Raw genomic sequence first — 20,795 nt, 5'->3', positions numbered from 1 at the left:
TCTAGTTACAGAAAAATTACAATGTAACTGGCAACTGTTCAGCTTGAACCTATTGCATGGAAGTGTTTTCTGCCAAAAGAGGTATGTGAACCAGCATCACTGATGGAATCACTGGAACTGCAGAGAATCCTGGAAGTTCAGATTTAACAAGCGCAATTGCTTCCTCTAGCACATCCTCAGGAGGGGAAAATGCATTCCTGAAACATGTTTATAACACACTGGACAAGCTGAGAAAGTTCAGAATTAGAGGGGGGCAGGAGCTGGCTGGGGCTTAACACTCTCAGCACAAGACTCAAACACTTTAATCCAAGCAATTATTTTCCAGTTAGAAAGTTGTTGATACTGCAAGAAACTATATAAATACTGGATTCTAGTCAAACAAGGACTGCCACTTACGAAGGCAAGCATAATACCATAAGCACGTTTACCACTGTCTCCTCCCATCATGCAGACATGACTGTTCATCTCTTACCTGGGAAAAACATTCTAACCAGTCATGTTAGCTAGCACATTAGGGCTTTGCTTGCTCCAAGCCTTCAGAACAAGCCCCTGGAGCTCATCAAGATCCTGATTTTCTCAGTTTTGCCAACAAAATAATCTTCAGGAAAAAATCCTTCTGATTAAGCAGTCAGGCTTAATGCAACATGCCAATGACTAATCCTCTTAAATTTTCTCTAGGTCCCACACTGTAATCTCAGTAACACAGGAGACACTGTTCTTTTCATAGGACGAATGTGGCTGTGTGAACTGTCATGATCTTATTCAAATAGCAATCGATACCTCACTGCTATCAACCTGAGTAATCACATCCAGGCTTCAGCGCACAGTCCAGCATGCTTTGGGTGTAATCATACAGCAGTACTCTCAAATGACTAGGTATAAGCCATAAAACAGCACTCACCTACATGAGCCACCAAAGACTTCTGGCGTCCCACTGCTCTCTGCACTGCAGTAAATGGAGGCACTTAGTTCTTTTACATCATATTTGGAACAGCCTGAAGAACTATCTGGGTCTCCAGTGTTTTAGAACACCACCATTACTAGAAAGTAGAAAGGTTAACAGTTTGGAGATGGGGAGATCAAAAGAGAGAATCCCATTCAGACTAGATCTAGATACTTATCTCTTGCCAGAAATAGGCACCTACAAGTGGCTCCTAATGCTTGACTAAAATCTCAGTTCACTGACTTCAAAAGAAAAAAAAAAATCCCTTTAGGCCATCAGTATTGGGGTTTTGTATTCAGATAAAACAATGCAGAGAATGAACACTCAGTTGTTTTGATGAATTGTATGGTCTGTACCTGTAACATCCAGAATGAGAAAGTGAATGGGAAAAGCATGACAGCCCCAAGAAGAATTGCATGTTAGATTATTTATTTTGGGTACTGTTCTCTTTAATCAATACTAAAAAGATCTGTATAAAGGAGCTGTCTGATTAGAGTTAGGAAGCTGAGAGATGGACATACAAAAATAAAAACTTATCAAGCATTGCATTTTCTTTCCTTTGTGCTTAACACAGGGCAAACTCATGCAGCATCTCAGCTGGTTTAGCTCAAAGAACACTACACACTTCAATGACAGGAAGGAAAAGATGATGCACAGGGAACTGTTTAAACATTAATTTTTCTGCTTAGCAACAATGTGCTTATATGGTTTAAAAAAAAAAAAACCCATAGCACAAGAAAGAGAGACATACTTGTTACCTATTATAAATACTTCACATTCTTCAGCTCCTCATGTACCTTTGGTCTACCCTTTAGTCACTTGCACCCTGCCGGTATACACCTCCCTTTTGCATTTTGTACAACTCAAAACACATCAGAAGTCCACAGAATACTAAGCAGCTTTATATTTTGATTAAAAAAAGGAGCAGATTTATATTTTGAGGATATTTACACTGGTTAACTAACTTCCATAAGGGACTCAAATTACATATTCAAAACAGGATGCACATACTCTTATCCCACTGTGACAAAAAGAAAGAAAAACCATGCTTTTCTCCATGTTACATGTTGTATCACCATAATATAATAAGCAGTTCTGTTCACAGATTTTAAGAACGATGTGATTAATGCCTCTTTGCTCTGTATTGCATCTCATCTTTCATCTCATCACAGACATTCAAAATCTTTGCAGGAGCAGCTTTACAGTATATACATACACAAAAAGTAATACGAGGGCCCTGTCTAAATAGCAGTGTCAAAGAAAATAGAAAACAAATACATGCATGGCAGAACACTGGCACCTACGGGCTTGAGTCCTGGCTAACTCCTTAAGTCCTGCTTTCCAAGGAAAGCAATTGTATGTATTCTCAGATGATCACTTCTTTCATTCTTCTGTCCCAACTACTTCAAACTGGTTTTTGATATTTGCAAGTTAACATAAAGTATCTTGTCCAGTCCATGGGAAGGGAAGAGAAAAAAAAAAAACAAACAACACATTCCTTGCATGGAAAAACAATTTGTCAGACGTTTCTTTTTCCATGTACTCCACTGCACCGTATGTGGGGGCTGGAAGAGAGCCTAAGAACATCTGCCACCGACTTTAAAACCCCCAATAATAGCACAGCTGGTGTCCCCAGTCTAATGATTTCAGCACAGACTCATGTGACCACTCCTGACTCTGTCCCCCAGCCCAGGCAAAAGGGTGGACTCGTTCATTCATTCTTAACTCGATTTGCATTTCACTAAAGAACCAACACAGAAAGTTGAAATGCTTGCGTTTTGAGCAGTTCAACAGTCACTGTTTCCATAGGATATCCCCGTTCTTCTTCCATTAAATCCCAGTTTAGCCGAGCACTCCCTGGTCCATAAAATGAAGCTACTCAAGAAACTAAGTGCATGTCTCAGTGATCAAGGGTTAGAAACACAAAGTGCTTTAACTGCACTTAACTGTATTACAGAGGTGTTGGATGTGTGTGTACCTCACTAAACCCATGGACTATCTTCCATTCTTGTGCATTTAGTTTACTTACAAATAAATGTTTCTACCCACTTTCTTTTAGACATGTTCAAAAGCTGGTTTACAGAGAAGAAAACCTTTATTTCAAAGAGGGAAAAAAAGGCGGCAGAAGAGCAAGGAACTCAGGAAATTGAACTATGATTTAGCTCAGGCACAGTCAGCACTTGGGCATTAACAGGTATTTATCACAGAGATGATTTAGAGAAACATCTGTGATTTCCCATGCCCAAAGGGAACATAACAAAACAGTATGACGGGCTCTGTGAAGGTGGGAACAAGGAAAGTAAACAAAGAAAGTAATGTTAAGGGGGGGGGGGGGGAGGTGCCTGAGACTCCCATTACACTTCAGCCTACCCTCTTTACTCTTTAATCTACACAAAACCTTCAAGCAGTCAACAGGCATGAGTTCAGTTTATGATTTAACATAATGTGTGCGGGTGCACCCATGAAAGGCTAGACCTGACCCAGTAACTGGCTGTCTCTAGCACAGACAGGAGAGACAAGCATTCCACAGCCAAGTTTAGTCACTGGCAAAGCACGAAGGGGTGGCTACTTTAGCAAATTACTGTATCCACAGTAACAACAGACTGAATACTGAGCTCCAAATACCAGGGACAGCCCATTTAACCGGTCTACTATAAAAAAACAGTATGACACTAACGTCCTAATCGAAGAATGTTTCATTCATATTTCCCATGAGGGAGAAAGGGGAAAAAAAACCAAAAGCAGATAAAGGCAACACTTTGTAAATTCCCAAGCTGTCCAACAATGTCGGCCCACTTTAAAGTAAGAGCCATTTAGCAGATTATCTTTCCTAATTTGCACCACATCACTGAATAGCAAAGGGAAACAGAAAAGAAAATACAGAGTAAGTTACTTCTTAGTTTTATATAAAACCACTGAAGTCTGAGAAAGGTTAATACACAAGATCAGCCCATTTACAGTAATCAATTTGGCTGTGACAATTATATGCCTTACTCCTCTGCTAGATCAAGATACATTTTAGGTAGCATTTTTTCCTCGAGTCTCACACAGGCTATTAAACTACACACATGCTCTTTATTTCTGACTTCACTATGAAAAAAGTATGTTTTAAGAAACTAGGCAAACTGACCCACCTTCTCAACCAAATTCTAAACATCAGCAAGAACTAGATCTAAGGAGGAAACCTGCAGCAGAAAAGCATCTATAGGAAATAAAAAAAAGATACAGCCTCAAACACCATCAGTATGATCATGAATTCTTAATACCAAAAACTGTACAACACAACTGCCTATAGAAGGCTGTATATATGTGGTCATGCCATAGATTTCTGACTGCAAATAAGGCAAATCCACTTCATTCCCACCTTAAACTGCAACTAGGGAGCTAAGTATGCAATGGCAGCAACAGCTGTATCACAAGTGTTGACTGTAGCAAAGATCTGGGCTGGCACCAATAATGAATTACACTGCTTTTTAAAAATAAATTTGACATCAGACACATTAAAGAAGTCTTCTGTTGCTGTGCTGTTGCTTGTGTAACAGATACAGTAACTCCAAATAGGACACATGATGCCCTTCAACTTGGCAGGAAAGACTGCTGTTCACAAAACAAGCATAACCTCTCAGAGGCACAATTTGCAGAACAAAGTTCTGCATAAACCAGCTCACAACTGCAGGCTTGCAGTGGGCACGTAACGACTGTTGTCTCCAGATTCTGTTTCCTCACTTGCTACAAACCCAAACTCCTTTTCCTCTTCTCTCTGGTGCCACATGCTGTAGCTCCAAGTCTCATGTGACAGAAAGCAGGTAGAGACAAGGAGTTCTTCTAAGTGGATTAGTACTTCCACACTTCAACAAGACAGCGACAGATTCTAGCCATCTACGCTGCAGCCATCCTGCACTGCAGCTGCGCTATTTCACTCAATACAACAATATCTGCATACAATTTACAAGTTCTCCGCCTTACCCTACTTGCGAGATCAAGCTATTGGATCGGGAAAAGGCCAGGAATCTTAACCTCCATGCTTTCTAGCCCATCTGCATGCTATCCTCTCATGCATGCTTCCTCTCAGCAATTTGTAATTAATCCAGAAAACAGTTTTCCCTTCCTGAGTATTTCAACATGTGCCTTATTAAGCAGCTGTCCTGATAGAACTTGTATTTTGCTATTCAGGAAACTACAGGCTGGGGTGTAAGACAAATGAGTACATCAGACAACAGACAGCCACAATGCAAACACTGTATAACTGCAAAGTACAGTCATTGATAGACACAGTTACCACAACCTGTAATAAATAATTCCTGCTTGGCCAATTCCCATATTTCTGGAAATAAGTCTCTGACAGCACTGCCGCCAACAGTCCAGAGAAGATTGGGGGTGGAAGGGGGAGCTGTTTTAACATCATAAACTAATCACATCTCAGACATATGGAGCTACGGAGCAGCCTAGAAGCCTTCCAAACTACAATTAAGTTCAAATAATGAGACAGTCCCCTACCTTAAACGGCCTTAATACTCATTCACCAGCTGAGCACTTTATATAAAGAGGTGATAGGCTCCAGTGAAAGTCACTTGGCTAAACTTAGCTCAAAGAGTAACAAACCCTAGAAGCACAAACGGTGCAACAATCAGCTATTTCACTATGGCTGAATCTTGTGCCAGTTGATATCCCTGTCTTGAATAAATATTAAAGCAAGAGTTAACAGAAGTGGATAGCCATCTTGTATTATTGCAACTTTGTACTTATTTTGAGTTGGGCATGCTCTGTAGATAAGAGGCAAAACTTGGAGCAAATACCCAGGGCAGCATCGCTACACTCAGTTGCATTTACCAGCACTGATCTGAAACAGGTTAACAGACTAGCTTTGCCCTCCTGTTTACACCATCTCCCAAGAAAACTCATAGGTTTGCTAACCCACCCGTCTAGGTGCAAATGGGAACTGGTTCAACAATAGTGTGTTTCCAAGAAATACACTTGCTGCTTTTGTGTCTTCTCATTTAAGCTGCACACAGGCTTTACCACAAAGTATCATACCCCAGGGCACAATGAAAAAGTAGAAGCATCGGTGCTTAAGTATTACAAGAGCCATTTGCAAGTGCAGAACACAGAACTGTTTCATGCTCTCATTTCTTTTGTGGTCATTTAGAAGTATGCAATACAAAAGCTTCATACAGAGTGAACTAAACATACACTGGGCAGAGCTCAAGCCAGCACAGATCTCTTAACCTGAAGGTCATATTGTCAGTACCACAAATGTGGAAGCAGCTGCTGACATTTTGACATGGTCCATATATTGCAGCGCTCAAGATCCAAGAGACTGTAATTCAGAAATGCATTTGAGGTGTCAAGACTTCCACACTCTTTCTACCTCCACAGCTGAGGTACTATATGTACTAACTATATCTAGTCAGGTGCGCTACTGTATCCAACAGTATTCAAATGGGGTTTGGTTTTTTTTAATTATTATTGTTATTAAAAAGCAGATATATAGGCTCCCAAGACAAAATACTAGTCATTTTGAACCAAACATCTTGTCTTATAATGGATCCTTCCAAATTTTACTCCCCTCCTCCAAAACACACTCACCCACCGTATCACTGTATTTCTTTCTCCACCTTTTTCCCTTCAGGCATGCTAAGGATGATCTTCACACAAAAAGCAACGAGTAACCACCTGTTTAACCACTGTGATTCATGTCTGGTTTTGCTGTTCTGGAGTGTAAATGGTAAACTATGTTGAATCTCGACTCACTTCATTGGCTCCTGCAATTATTTCCCAAAAGAACAAAGATAACCCTCAAGACCAAAAAAATCCCAACCAACCCACCCCTTTTAGTCAGTAATCCACCTTATGATTTGGACTTCACTCAAGGAATCATTCCTGACTTACAGGACCATATTCTGCTTCTCATAACTGATAAAAATTTACACCTGTAAATACCAGTTTCCAACTCCTATTAACTTCCTATTGTTCAAGAGATTGGTTAGTCCACTTGTTCAGAAATGCTTTTTTTTTTTAGATCAGTTTTAACAGACACTTTAGGTTGTTGAGCATGAAATACAGCTAGGCAGCATAACTTCTTTTGGCTACCACAGCCATCTCTGGGATTTATAAGAAGATCTGGCATACTGCGTAAGTTACCCTAGAGAACAACTGCCTGGTATGTTTTGTGAAAAAATATTTCAAAGTTTATAAAATAATTATTTCAATTTTGGGTGGTCTGTTTATTATTTGTTTGGATTTTTTTAAGAGTTAAGTCTTAAATAAGGCTTCACTTGCATTTTATCAGTTCCATTTAGCCTTGTTTGTTAATAGCTGTTTTTTACATGCCTCTGTGCAATTAGTTGCTGCAAAGAACTTTACAAAGGATTAACTGACTCCCTGTAAAGAAAAGAAGATTGACATTTCTCTCTTGGAGCTCTTAAGTGAGGAGATAATGGAGAATCTATAATACTTGACACACAAAACAAAGCCAGAGAAACAGTATGGTTAAAAAAAAAAGGGAAAACACAAAACGGGGAGAAACGGTAAAGATTAGCCAGCGCCGTTTCAGAACATCCGATACCTTAATATTCTGAGATCCCAAGAGTTCAAAATCCTTTCACTTCTCCAGTGGTAACTGACAATACCATTGAACAAAGCAGTGTCCAAAACAGTCCCTCCCAAAGTCTATTCTTTAGCTCGAAGCACATTCAATTCCAAGTTGCCACACAGCTGTACTGTAAGGTTTCTATCGCAAAACAACAGTTTTCAGTTAACGATCAGGAACCACCAATTCCCAGTCAGAACAGAAATTAACTACCTGTTGTAGGATTCAGATCAGAGCCAGAACAGGCTGAAGCCCTGTAACTGCATGCCTTCCCAACTTCTGGAGATCTAAGTTAAGTATTTTATAACTGTTCAGTCTAGGAGTTCGCTAAACAAAACAAAAAAAAATAAATCTTTTACTCCCACATTACAATAACGGCTCGCTTACTTTTTCCAGAGAAAGGTCTGAGGAATGAAGAACACAGCAAACATCTGCTATAACAAGTCATGTTACAAGCTGATCGTTTTCCTGATTATGCAGCCCCTCCTATTTCCTCTTACTCACTTCTGCTACAGTATCATATCATGGCTTTATCTTCAAGTTATTCCCACTGGTCATAGGATCAAAACAATAGGCTTGCTGCTAGGTGCATTTAGGAATTTCCTCTCAGCCTTCTTGACAAGGTAATTAGTGTTAACTTACCATCTCAGATAACAGAAATAGGACAGGGTAGTCAATCTTCACCATGCATTTCTGCTAATGAAGATTACTGAAATTATGTTTGCTGCTTTCTTCTATTAAAAAAACACAAAGCACCAAAACCAAAACTCCCACACAACTAGCAAGTGATACAATTCCGATAACATTAATTTTAATTTTTAACGCGAGTCATATAACTTAATGCACACAGTTAAATATAAGGTGTGGTGTTATTCACCTAGAATAAACTAAACACTAATTGGCCTTGCCTGCACACTCCTGACTTGCCTTTGTACCATCTCCAGCATTCATCTAACACCCTAAAAACAGAAACTGGCAAAAACCTAAAACCAAAGAAATAAAACCGATTTTTCAAAACATGTTTTTCCAGTTTGCCTCCCTGGCTTATTTCCCCATAGGGTAATAGTGAGAAAGATCTGCAGACAAAGCAGTACAATACATAGCTGGTGATGAGGCAGGACTAATTCCCACCAGAGATGGCAAACTGTGACACCAGGCCAATCTGGCTGCAAAAGCACAACCTTCAGGCACACTCTTTCCCAGTCACCTCTAGCTAATATTAGCGTAGGCTGTCCTGGAAGCACACCCTCATCCTACCACACACCTACCCTGAAGCCATATATTCCCATCACTCCTTTTCCCCTCAGACACACTGGTGATTGTACCACTCCAATGTGATCAGGAACCTGGTTGAAAGGCTAAGCCAAGGGGATGGGGGAGGCAGGCAGGAGAGGGCACACAGAGGGTGGTGTAAAGTACTTTTCAGCTAGATCACCTCTCTGAACTGGGCCACTGCATGCCCACACAAGGAGCAGTGCATGAGGGAGGGGAGAGGACAGGGAAGGAAGATTGCCCTCTTCTGCAGCTTCAGTTGTTTGTCAGGAAAACACGTTGGGTTGGTTTGGGTTTTTTAAAGAGTCATGCCACTAAACCAGGGCACTCTGTTGGCTTCACCTGTTACCTCCTTTTAGGCTTCCATCTTCAGCTTCCATCTGCAGCTTTGAGGATTTTCAAATACTGGTGTTGCAATGTTATCTTCCAAGCTTCATTGCCATGAGAACAGCAATTCCTGGTAGGACTTAGATCACCAATATTTCCATCAACTACTGCATGTGCTTACGCATGGCACCACAGGTCTGAGGGAAACCACTAGGTGAGCACCCAGAGCCAGAATTTACAGAAGCTACACAAGCATTAATCCAGGGTTTAACAGCAATGGCCTCTTCTGGAGATTACAGAGGTGGTTTCAATTTACCCAGACCAATTCAACAGTCACATGAAACTGAAGCTGAGAAACTGACTGGCAACTGAAGAGCTGAGAAACATTTTAGTTCTTGTTGAATTCAGACCTGCTGGCAGAGCAGGTGTGCTAGATGTACAAATCCAAGAAATAATCCATTTAGTCAGTTGGTAGAAAGGTTAGGTTTAATCCCAAAATTTAAGAAAGTTAATTATGATTAACAGTAAGGACCATTTAAAAGTACAGTTTTGCTCACCTGAATTGAAACTTGTCTAAATCTTGTCTAAATACCAGCTGACAATCATGTGAGAATTTTTTTTAAGGATACACCAGAAATATGTGAAATAGATTTGTTATTAATTCTTACTATAAATACTCACATAGTTCAAAACAGTGCATTTATACTACTTCTGGATCAAAAAATCCCACATTTACAGCCACATTTCATAGATTCACGGAATGTTCTGGGCTGGAAAGGACCTTTCAAGATCAACTAGTCCAAACCCTGGTCATGGGCAGGGACATCTTTCATTAGATCAGGCTGCTCAAAGCCCTGTCCAGCCTGATTTTGAACGTTTCCAATGGTGGGGCATCCACAACTTTACTGTGCATATTATTTAAGGTCATATCATTAAGATACATTTCCTGCCATCAAGTATCATCAACAACAATTTGGGAACAGGAATAAGATACAAAATATCCCTTAACGAATGAAATAAGATCATCATAAAATCCCGATTGCTGAATTTAAGAAATCCACTCTCTGCTTTTAGGAGATACATTCATCACTCATACCCAAAGTGCAGTGGCATCCATCTGTCTGCTTCATCAGGTCTGAGAAGCTTTTCATTAGAGTTCAGAATCCACCATAAATTGTTAATTCTGTGTTAATTCCCTTGGAACTATACATGCTTATGATCTTTACCTTTACATACAAACATTCCTAACTTTAATACATTACTCATTCCACAACAGCAGTTATCCAAACTTCATTTTTTTAAAAGAAAGACAGCAATACCCCCATAAAAAAACCAAGAAAAGAAATGTCTGGATAGGAATCAAGTCACAGATCTCACTCCTCTCCTCTCTTTCCTCCTATGCAGTATAACAGTAGAGGGGGCCATCTATAACAAAACTTTCCACTTTTCTTCCTCTATGTCAACATACAGCAGGTATCCTCCAGAAGCTAGTAAATAGTACAAAATGGGTGCAGTGTTTACTCTTGGAGGGAGGAGGTTGGTAAGTCAGGCTCAAGAAGCTCTGAGACTCTGACTAGAACAGTCATCAGTGAGCAAAGTGAGATGGCACTGTGTTTTGGACATGCTGTGCTCCCAGCTTGTGAAATCCCAGACTCCCATCATGAACACTGACCTTTTCTATGACACCCCATGGTTAGCTTAATAGTCCATCGGTTTTACTGAAGGCAAAAAGAACATAGAAATTGCATCAAAATCACTACTACAACAGTAGCCCCACCATATCCTGAACAACCCATCTGCCAGACGTGTATTTAGAACTTTTCTAAAATGCAAGCAAATTACTTGAGCAAGTCACACACTCTTCAGAGAAAGGAGAGTCTTCTGGCCCACCTGTAGTTTTTCTTTTGTAAGAGGATTAGTAATGTACATTATCAACTCTAGTACTGTAAATAAAAAAGGGGAAGTGTAGCACTTGCATCTACTGAGGGGGCTGTCTGTTTCAGATACTTTACGTCAGGTCCTGAACAGCTAATACCACAGAGGGTGCCAATACCCTGATCCTAACAGACTGCCAGGCTTCTTAACAGAGATTCACAAGAACTGGAATTAATTCTAGTACTGGCACCAACTCCTGAATTACTTCAGTCAAATGTTTTGATCTCACTGACCCCCTCCATCCTTTGCAAAATAAGGTAAGACCGATTTCCGTGACCCGTGAATGCTTAAACAAACTCAGTTCATTAGAAGTTTACACTGAATGTTTTGTAGCTTTTGCAATGTAAAAGAGAAGATATTTAAGAAAGTCGCGTTTGCCTAAGGTACAAGAGTTCCTAAATGAAGTCTCATTTAGTAGATAAAAGCAGTACAAGTGAGTGTCATGGAGAAATCAATGTTCTCTACAGAAAAAACAATAGCATAACATACATCCAATAGCATGACAGCAGAGACTGCTTTGGACTTTGGGACAAGACTGTATTCTGCCAGGTAAGTGCGGTACCTAATCCATCTCAGTCTTCTCATTCTAATGGCTTTGGATGCCTTGCAAAACAAGATTTTTGAGAAAACCATTATGAAGTAAAATTCTAGGGAACAAACACAAGAATAATCAAAGGTTATAAACATTTCAAACAAACAGAAGAAGCACTTCCAGTTCACATTACTTTATATGGGAAATTTGTGGCACTCAGGTCGGTCAGCCACAAATCACTGGATCAAACTGTAACATGCTTATCTATAACCTGACAAGATTACATAAGCCTCAGGAAATACAGCCATAAAAGACTGATCTTGCCATGACCTTCACACACGCAGGTTTGCAGAACTCATTCATTACAGGGCCCAAGCCTCTAGGAAGGTAATGTTTTTGGTAAACACTGATCCCCACCCCCTCCATAACTTCCTGGAAGCGATCATTACTGTAGTATTAGCACAGCAAAACAGAAATCTATCACTTCTTTCTGAAGGCACTGCAATTTGTGACTACAGGAGAAGATCTACAATAAGAAACCATATTACCAGAAAGATTTATTTCCTCCTTACCACTTTACACCAAAGGTGCACACGTCCCCAGAAATACAGCCACTATGACCAGTCCACAGAGAAAGAAATCCCATTCAACACAGGTTTAAAGGACAGTCTCAGGACTTTGACATTGCTCCAATGTCTTCCAGTTCTGCTCATTTTACAGGTACCACTGGGGCAAATCCATGCACTAGGTTTGTATGGATTTGAACTGCAAGGTTTCTGCTTACTACAGAGAAGTGGATGGTGCCCCCTTGCAAAGTATGCAAATGTGCAGTATCCGATGGTGAAACTAGGCTTTCTGGGACAGGCCATGTTGTCAGTAACACAGGCTCCACTTATGCAAACATTAAAGAGGGCAGCAAGTGCAAAAGTCTCTATTTCCACAAGCAGCAGACATCGATGTAAATATTAAAAAATACCTCTCTCTCCAAATAAAACTGCACTTCAGTATTCTCTAGACACCAAATTATGGCTGCTGTCAGACCATAATTCATGCAGAGTCCTTACCTGCATGAAATTAAAGTCCAATATGACATTACCAGCACCTGCCTCTAAAAACGAGAATTTATGTGAACATACAATACAGAAATGTACTGATTGGTTACAATCTACAGTAATCAACTCACCTCCTCAAAGAGGTGCACATAACTATTTCAACGTCTCCACAGTTTTTAATCATCCATTCTAGGCTATTTTTCTACTGTATGAACATTTTCCTAACCTTTAGTTTCTATTAAAAGATGCGACAAGTCAACTCAGCATTATTTTAAACTGCATTGAAAATTAACGATAAGCAGTTTTTCCATGTTTTGTTTGAAGCACTGTAACTGTTACACAGCAGAGCATGGCAGGAGGGTGGTCTTACATTTTTCCTTCAACAGCTGTTCAGACAGGTGGAAAGAGAGGTGATCCTTCCCCTCTACTCAGTACTGGTGAGGCCACACCTGGGGTACTGTGTGCAGGTCTGGGCTCTCCAGTGTAAGAGAGACATAAACATATTAGAGAGAGTAATGTGAAGGGCCATTAACACAAAGAAAGGAGACTAGAGCATCCCTCTGTAAGGAGAGGCTGAGAGAGCTGGGATTGTTCAACCTGGAGAACAGAAAGCTCAGACGAATCTCATCAACTTGTATAAATACCTGAAGTGAGGGCACACAGACAATAGAGCCAGGCTTTTTTCAGTGGTGCTCAGTGACAGGACCAGAGGCCATGGGTACCAACTGAAACACAGGAAGTTCCCTCTGAAAATCAGGAAACAATTTTTCACTGTGAGGGTGACTGAGCACTGGCACAGGTTGCCCAGAGAAGTTGTGGAGTCTCCACCCTTGGAGATACTCAGAAGATGTCTGGACACAGTCTTCAGCAATCAGTTGTAGCTGCCCTGCTGGAGCAGTGGAGTTGGACCAGATGACTTCCAGGAATCCCTTCCAACCTCAGCCATGCTGTGATCCACCAAACACAACGTGGTACACTTTCCACAGAGCTCCTATCTTCACACACAACCATTAAGTCAACTTTGCCCTTTTACAATACATTGCCTGCAGAATCCCAGAAATTCAAACTCTTAATCGCTTTGTATTTCTCTTCATTGCACTTTCTATACCAGTCATTTTTCATTCTGGTGTTCACTTTCCTTAAACGGTCTGCAAAAAGAAACTAAAGAAATAACATTTATATGTTTTACTACACATTAAGATGTAAAAGTATTTGCAAACTGCCTGCAGAGTTACAAGAGATTCACAAAGTAAAAGCAGTAGAGGAAAAGAGTGATTGTCTTAATAAAATCTCGTTTCTACTTTCCAAACACTTCAGAACACATTGTAAGAAATGTTTAGGAAAAAAATTTAAAAAAAAAAAAACAAACCAGAAACCATGAGCCATTTTCACATGGCTGTTTCACTAGACAAGCAACATTTAATTAGAAATACCTGGATAATTTTTGCCCAGAGTGATTAAACACATACAGAAGTTTTAACTCTGATGAAAACACTTCAGGATGGAGCCATAAGCTCACAGCTTTGCTAATGAAACTAGATCACCCAGTTCTTTCTGGTCTTATGGTCTATGAAGAAAAACACTTACCTGCTGATGCTATAAAACCTAAGGCAAAAAGCTCTGATGATTTTGTATGAGTTTTAAAAAGGGAAAGCCTGTCCAAAGAAGTCTGCTAAGAACAAATAACTAAAGAAGGCAGAAGGAAAACATGGTTGTGTTTTTTTCCTAAGATTAGTTCATATTACTTTATAAATCTAAAATCATGCTATTTTATACATTAAGTTTTGAGGACTGCATTATTCACAATAAAGACTATAATTTGTGGGCATCTTGCTCAGGAAAGAACACTCAGAAATGCAGACCAAACTGAGAGCTAGTAAAATGAAAATATTCCAATTTATTCTTAAGTATATTTGCATTCTGTATGATAATGGATAATATCTGTGTATAGCCCGAGAACATCAACTGCTCAGTATTTCTCTCTTCTGTTCATACAGGTGATGAGAGTCAAAAATATTCCATAAGCACATAGATATGTAATAGGTTATTGTCAGGCTTGGCATTAGCATCTCATCTACCAAGACAAAACTGGTGTTGGTTATATCAAAGCTTAGACTGCAGCAGTTTCAAAATCAGCTTATACTCACTGAAGACTTTCCCTCTTGACACCTAAGCCTCAGCCACTTACTCCTATTGCTTCCTTTGCCTCACTGCTAACAGCCTGCTCAGCAGCTCAGAGGTCAGACAATCTGATTGAAAATTAACCTTGAAAACAGTTCTGGGCTACATCACAGAGTTGATTCCCAGCAACATAATACAGAAGGGGACAGAAAAGGGAATCCACAGCCAGGAGAAAATTTGCTCTGCTGAGGAGCAACATGGTCTTATGTCAAAACAACCTAATAATGAAACTCTGCGAGAGCTTTTAAACCAAACTCTTCTCACGTTTCCTTCCTCCTTTGTATTACTGACTGCTACTGTGTTCTCAACTTCTGCTATAAATGCAAGCAAAAACAACAGGGCTCTAATATATATTAATCCATCAGAATACTTGAAAAACAAAATGCATGCACACAATGATATATGATGCTTAAAAAGTAGCATCATCATTTGGGTTTACAGCACCTAATGGACTGCAAGGTTAGACAATCCTGTCCAGAGAAGCTGTAAATGCAAAGAATCGACTGCAGTACAGTCACTAACCGATTTAACTAAAGCAAATCTGCCAACATAATTGAATCTAAGAATTATCTCTGAGCTAATCTGTTTGTGCTATCAATAAGCCTCTTAGCTGGACAACTAAAAGCAGGATGACTATATAGCATGACTTTTTGCACTGCAATCAATAGGCTCCAATAAAGAGAGACATACTGATGAATCAAAGTTCAAATATAGGACAGTTTTAAACAAATAATATTAGCAGTGAAAACCTGAAATTTATTTAGGAGCCATCATGTTATTCGTTACAAAGTAAAATAGGAGTGCTTGTGAACTCACACAACTACCTCAGTCAAACCACAGAGTAAGCAGGAAGGCTCTGAATCAGACACCAACTGGTATCTTTGGAAAGCCTGTCTTAACAGGAAATTAATTCTCAAGATTTTTATCTCTCCCACATATAGCTCTGATCCCACAAAACTGAGCCCTCCACACAATGGCAGCATTCCAAGGAGGCAAAGGCATTGCTCATGGAGTTTTAATGATAACAAACATGGCCCACAAACATACCTTCACCGCACAGGCACTGTAGATCACAAACCAGTTCTACAGTCCAGCATTACAAAGTTTTGTACATTAACTGAACTGTCTACAACTGACATGCAACAGCTCTCATGTAGCGAGTAGAAAGCATTTCTCCTACTTACTGTTTTTATGAGAAGTCTGAAAGCCACTTGGTGTGCAATCACTACTGGAATCTATTCCTTTTAATAGCCCTTATGCAACACACCAAGGACAATCTCACTCACAGCAGAAACAACTAACGTGACCATCACACAGGGAGTTGTCAGGATGGCTTTGGTCGTTTTACATGCAGTTTACGTGTGTTTATTTTTTAATCTTGATCTTGGTGCCACCGCTAAGCTTTGTACAGAGGTGTACATCTGGAGAAAAGGAACAGTTTAAAAGGAAACCAGAACCAGTTATAAAAGCCTATCTATCAACAATGGTTCTCTGACCAACAGGCTAAAACACTGCTCCTAATTCCATATTGTAGTTATCAGGACTTCTGATATATTGGTCTGCCTGTTCTTGTATTAATATGGAAGTATAGTGAAATAAACAGCATGTGAAATCAAGCGACAGTTCTGTGCGAGTTAAAGTGGTACCTGGCCTAATGCCAGAGACTTATTAGAGGCGGCACCCATTTTTGCAAACAGAACAATCTTTGCTAGGGCAGGGGGAAAAGTTTCTGTTCCAAAATTTGGAACAAAGAACACACCATTTTCTGCAAATTAACGAGAAACCCTCCATCAACCTTGACTCAAGAACCACTCACAATGCACAACATCCAGACAACGCAAAACAAATGATGTCCCACAAATGTTACCTCTGATCCTAGTACTAAAAGGAGTACTAAACCACCCCAACTCTAGAGATCAAAGAAAACTATTTTAAAACTTCAGAAAGAAATAAATTTCAAACAAACATAACTCATACACTGCCTTCCCTCTGATTATGTTCCCTCTCCCAAGGAAAATTTTAAGTAACGTAGGAGATTGTTAAGAACAAAAACACATACAGTTTTTAGAAAGGGTAAAAGGTTTGGGTTTAACTCCTTGCCTTTTGAGATTGCAGATGCTGCCTCAATAGCACTCGTTCTGAGAATTCTTTCTGCTAAACTATTAGGAGAAAAAAAAAAAAAAAGTCTCTTGCTTTCAGCTTATTGTCTATCATAGCAGATAGTGGGAAGTTCCAGCGTTCTTCCTTTCCAACATTAAACAGTGACAACAGTAAGAAACAGTATTATTGATCAAGTGCATATTTAAAACAAAAATATTTAACCTGCACTAATTTCTATGGTACTAATCTCATTCTTCTCTCCCAAAGTAGACTGGCTGGAATATTTCAAAAGTCAAAAGAAAACCCTCAGAGGACACGGGAAGGTTAGGATCAAATCACGTCTACAAAAGCAGCTGGTAATCTGTTGCAGGAGATGTAATGTGTGAAGCAAAAAGGAGCTCAGGTGCGAGCTGCAGCAGAGGGGAACAGGAGTTCCAAACAGTTCCAGGCAAAATCTTTCCAATCTGATCTCATTCTCTGGTACATGCAAGTTCAGTAACTCCCACAAACTGACAGAATGCCAAGTTAAGAGCCATCAATATACATGGCAAAACTGGCAGGTACTGCTTCACTAGTCAGGACTCTGGATTAAACTAGTTGGACCCTCAGAGGCAGAATCACATTAATGCTTCTTTAGCATACCGGTGTGCTACCCAGTGCTCTAGAACAGGCACCAAGCTCAGTTATGAACAGCAAGATTTTTGTTTGGTTACGGGGATTTTTGCCATAGATCCAGAGAGGTTACTTATTTCTGTTACTGCCATCCACCATGCAGTTAAATCCACTGGCAAGTGGGAGTTCATTCATGCAACTGATAGAAACTTTTGTTTTACTACAATAGAAATTTAAATTCTATCCATACATACAGCCATCTGGTCTTCACTTAATTCACTAGCTCACATTAAAAGCTGTAAACATTTGCCTTCCATTAGGGTTTTTACCCTTCTGTTTTTCCTCCCTTATAATGGTGTTCATCGAAAAACAGAAAAGTAACAGCTGTAATCATGGCTTAACATGATTTTCTTTTTATGGGCTTCTAAAATGATTTTCTTATGTGTTGTCATCACAGGTTGCTCTGGCTCAATTAGAACAGGTTACAGCGCCTCAGCGAAGGCACAGCTTTGTGAATATGGTTCCTGGGCTAGGGGACAACACTCCTTCCTCCAGGCTTCTTACAGAAACTCCAGAAGAGCCCTAGCAGGAACAACCACATTTAAACACTGTTCAGTGCCAGTACGGTCAGAGGCCAGGACATTACTTACAGTACACAAAAACTGTACAACACACAGCAGTAAAACATGCACATATGGCAAACAGGTCATCATAACTGTTGTTTGCTGTGGTTTTGTTTTAGCTTGATTTTTTTGCTGTTGCTTTCCTGATTGCAAAAACCATTACACCCACGATTTAATCTCCGTGGACTGAAAGGTTCAAATAAGGTTATGGACTGCAAGACAGGGAAAAGTGCCCACACAGGAGGCTTCTCCCAAGGTCCAAGCAAGGGAGAATAAGAAGCCTGGGCTCTCACCCTTTGAGCAGAGGTTCTGGTTTTTGATATTCCCTCATTTTACCTGAAAATAAGCTCATCTAAAGACGTAGTTGAAAACCGTCGGCTGCAAACCAAAGCAGACACTGAGATCGCAAACTTGCTAAAAGACATAATGGACTATTTCAGCCGTTTTAAACTGAGGTATATACCGCCAAAAGCCACCCATAACCCCGGACACTGAAGAAACCAAGACAACATTTCCAAGTGCGCCCCCCCGGCTATGAAAGCTATCCCGGGAAGCGGGGGTCCTCCTGAACACGGCAGCGGTTCAACTGTAAATCACTCGCAGTCCGAACGTGCCAAGCGATTCTTGACCTTCGGCAAAAGGTTATACCCCGCTGCCTCTCTCCTTTGGGGGGGCGGCAGGGACAAAGGGCGCAGCGCTCCGCCCGCCCCCGGGCAAGCCTGCTCTGAAGGTCGCCCCGCTACCACCGGGCTGCGGGGGCCCGAGGAGGAGGAGAGGAGGAGGCGCCGCTGCACCTTGCTCTGCCACCCGCCCCGCTCCCCGACCAGCGAGCAGGCCTCGCCCGCGCAGCGCCGCGGCACAGCCGGCGCCCCTCGCAGCCGCCCGCTCACCTGAGACCCGGCGGCGAGCGGGGGCAGAGGTGGCCCCGCGCGGCCCCCGGCCCCCCCGCCGAACCGTTACGCGCCAACCGGCCCCCGCTGCCCGCCCCGCCCGGCGCACTCACCCCGCTCCGGGCCCCCCAGGCGCGCGCGCCGGCAACGGCGGCGGGGGGCGGGCGGCGGCGCCCCCGCGGGCCGGGGGAGCCTCGCTGCCGGCGGCGGCCACCTCCGGGCTGCTGCTTCCCTCACGGCTCGGCCGCGGCCCGCGCCGCTGAGAGGCCGCGGCGGGTGGCGCGCAGGGGCTGCTGCGGCCGGCGGGCTGCTGCTCCCCCCTCCTCCCGCCGGCGCCTCATGCGCCCTCTTCCCGCGCCGCTCCGGCCGGGCCGCCGCCCCGGCGGCCGCGCTCAGGCAGCGCCCGGCACCGCTGCGAGCCCCTCCCGCCGGCCGGGCGGCAGCGCACGTGGGGCGGCTGCTGGGCGCCGGGGTCCGCTCGCCTCACCCGCGCCGCCGGGCCGGGCCGCGGGGCCTCCTCGGGAGGCGGGGCGGCGCGGACACCTAGGGGGCTGCGGCGCCGCCCGCCGCCGGCGGGGCATCAGGAAGGGGAGTGCCGCCGCCGGCCACCGCTGGCTCGGTAGTCGCAGCGCTCCCCGGCGGCCATTACCTCATGGCCCAGCCCTGCCACGGAGGAGGGGCCGCGCGTCGCTCGGCAACTGGCCCCCCGCCGCGGCCCGGGCCGGCGGGGCGGACTGCCATGCGCCGGGGCAGGAGCGGGCTCTCCGCGGCGGGGGCGTTTGCCGCTGCGCGGGTAGCGCTGCCCACCGCCGCCCACCCAAGTAACTCACCGCTGCTTCGGCCGGCTCCCCCGGCCGAACGCTGCCCGGACTCGGCCGCTGCGGAGAGGGGTGCCGGGCCCGCGCCGCCCCGGGGCTCCTGCCGCCTCCCGCAGATCAGAAGCGGGCGGCTCCCCGCCGCGGGGGAGATGCAGCTGGCTCGGCAGCGGCCACGGGTCGGTCTGGGCGGCGGGGAGGGCCCCGCCGGGCGGCAGGGTCCGGTCTCCCCAAGCCCTTCCTCCCTGCCCCGGCCCACGGCGCCTCCGCGCTGGCGGGGTGGGCTGGCGCGGCGCAGACCCGCTCAGCTGCCCGCCCTGTGCCAGCGAAGGGGGCCGCGGTTCTGCCAGGCGTTCGGATTTCTTGTGGCCACCTTGGCCACCTCGCTTTTGAATGACCTGGGCTGGTACAGCCGGCTGACTGCCGCGGGGACCCATTCCGGAATTTGCCACCGTGCCTGCGAGAGCGCTGCCTGCCTGGGCCGGGCAAAAAGGCTTGACCAAAACCCTGGAGAAGCACCCAGCCCGGCTGCAGGGGCGCAGGTGGACAGAAGAACTGACACGGGAATAGGAGAGAGGGTTGTGGTGAAAGTTAGACATTCAATATGTGCATTTTGGTAGAGGCACAAAGGAGAGGAATCTGTGTGCAAGATGTATTAGACACCAGAAAATCCCCAATGGGAAAGATTAGTTATTAATGCCCCACCTGCAGAGGAAAGCTTCAGTTCAGGTTCTTAATATATCTAATCATTAAAAAAACCCAACAAAAAACCAGAGGAAATCATGCCGTCTTATTTCTGCAGCTCACAGAACTATTTGCTGGAGGAGGGTTTGATTGTTTTTGTTCAGTGGCAAAGGAAGAACAGAATTGTGTCCAAGGTTACAGCTGGTAAGACAAAAAAGTTCTAGTCATGCTGGTGACAGG

The 20,795-nt window shown here is 43.2% G+C and overlaps 1 protein-coding gene across 6 annotated transcripts in view; it reads right to left on the bottom strand.

Annotated features, from left to right (window-relative positions):
• Positions 1-20,582, bottom strand: part of TRAK1 (trafficking kinesin protein 1) — a 141,052-nt gene extending 120,470 nt beyond the window's left edge. For 4 of the 6 annotated variants that reach the window (XM_080382622.1, XM_080382627.1, XM_080382629.1 and 1 more), the window contains exon 1: positions 19,887-20,582. In XM_080382622.1, the coding sequence (XP_080238748.1) occupies positions 19,887-20,470 (584 nt within the window). In that variant the 5' untranslated portion in view covers positions 20,471-20,582. Of the gene's footprint in view, positions 1-901; positions 994-19,169; positions 19,388-19,886 lie in introns of those variants that run through there. The other 2 variants (XM_080382631.1, XM_080382623.1) reach the window with 2 other exon arrangements.
• Positions 20,583-20,795: the final 213 nt, after the last annotated feature.

Source organism: Falco punctatus, assembly GCF_963210335.1.
Source record: "Falco punctatus genome assembly, chromosome: 4".
Lineage (NCBI taxonomy): Eukaryota > Metazoa > Chordata > Aves > Falconiformes > Falconidae > Falco > Falco punctatus.
The sequence above is the reverse complement of the archived record's forward strand: the minus strand, read 5'-3'. Positions and strand labels throughout refer to the sequence as shown.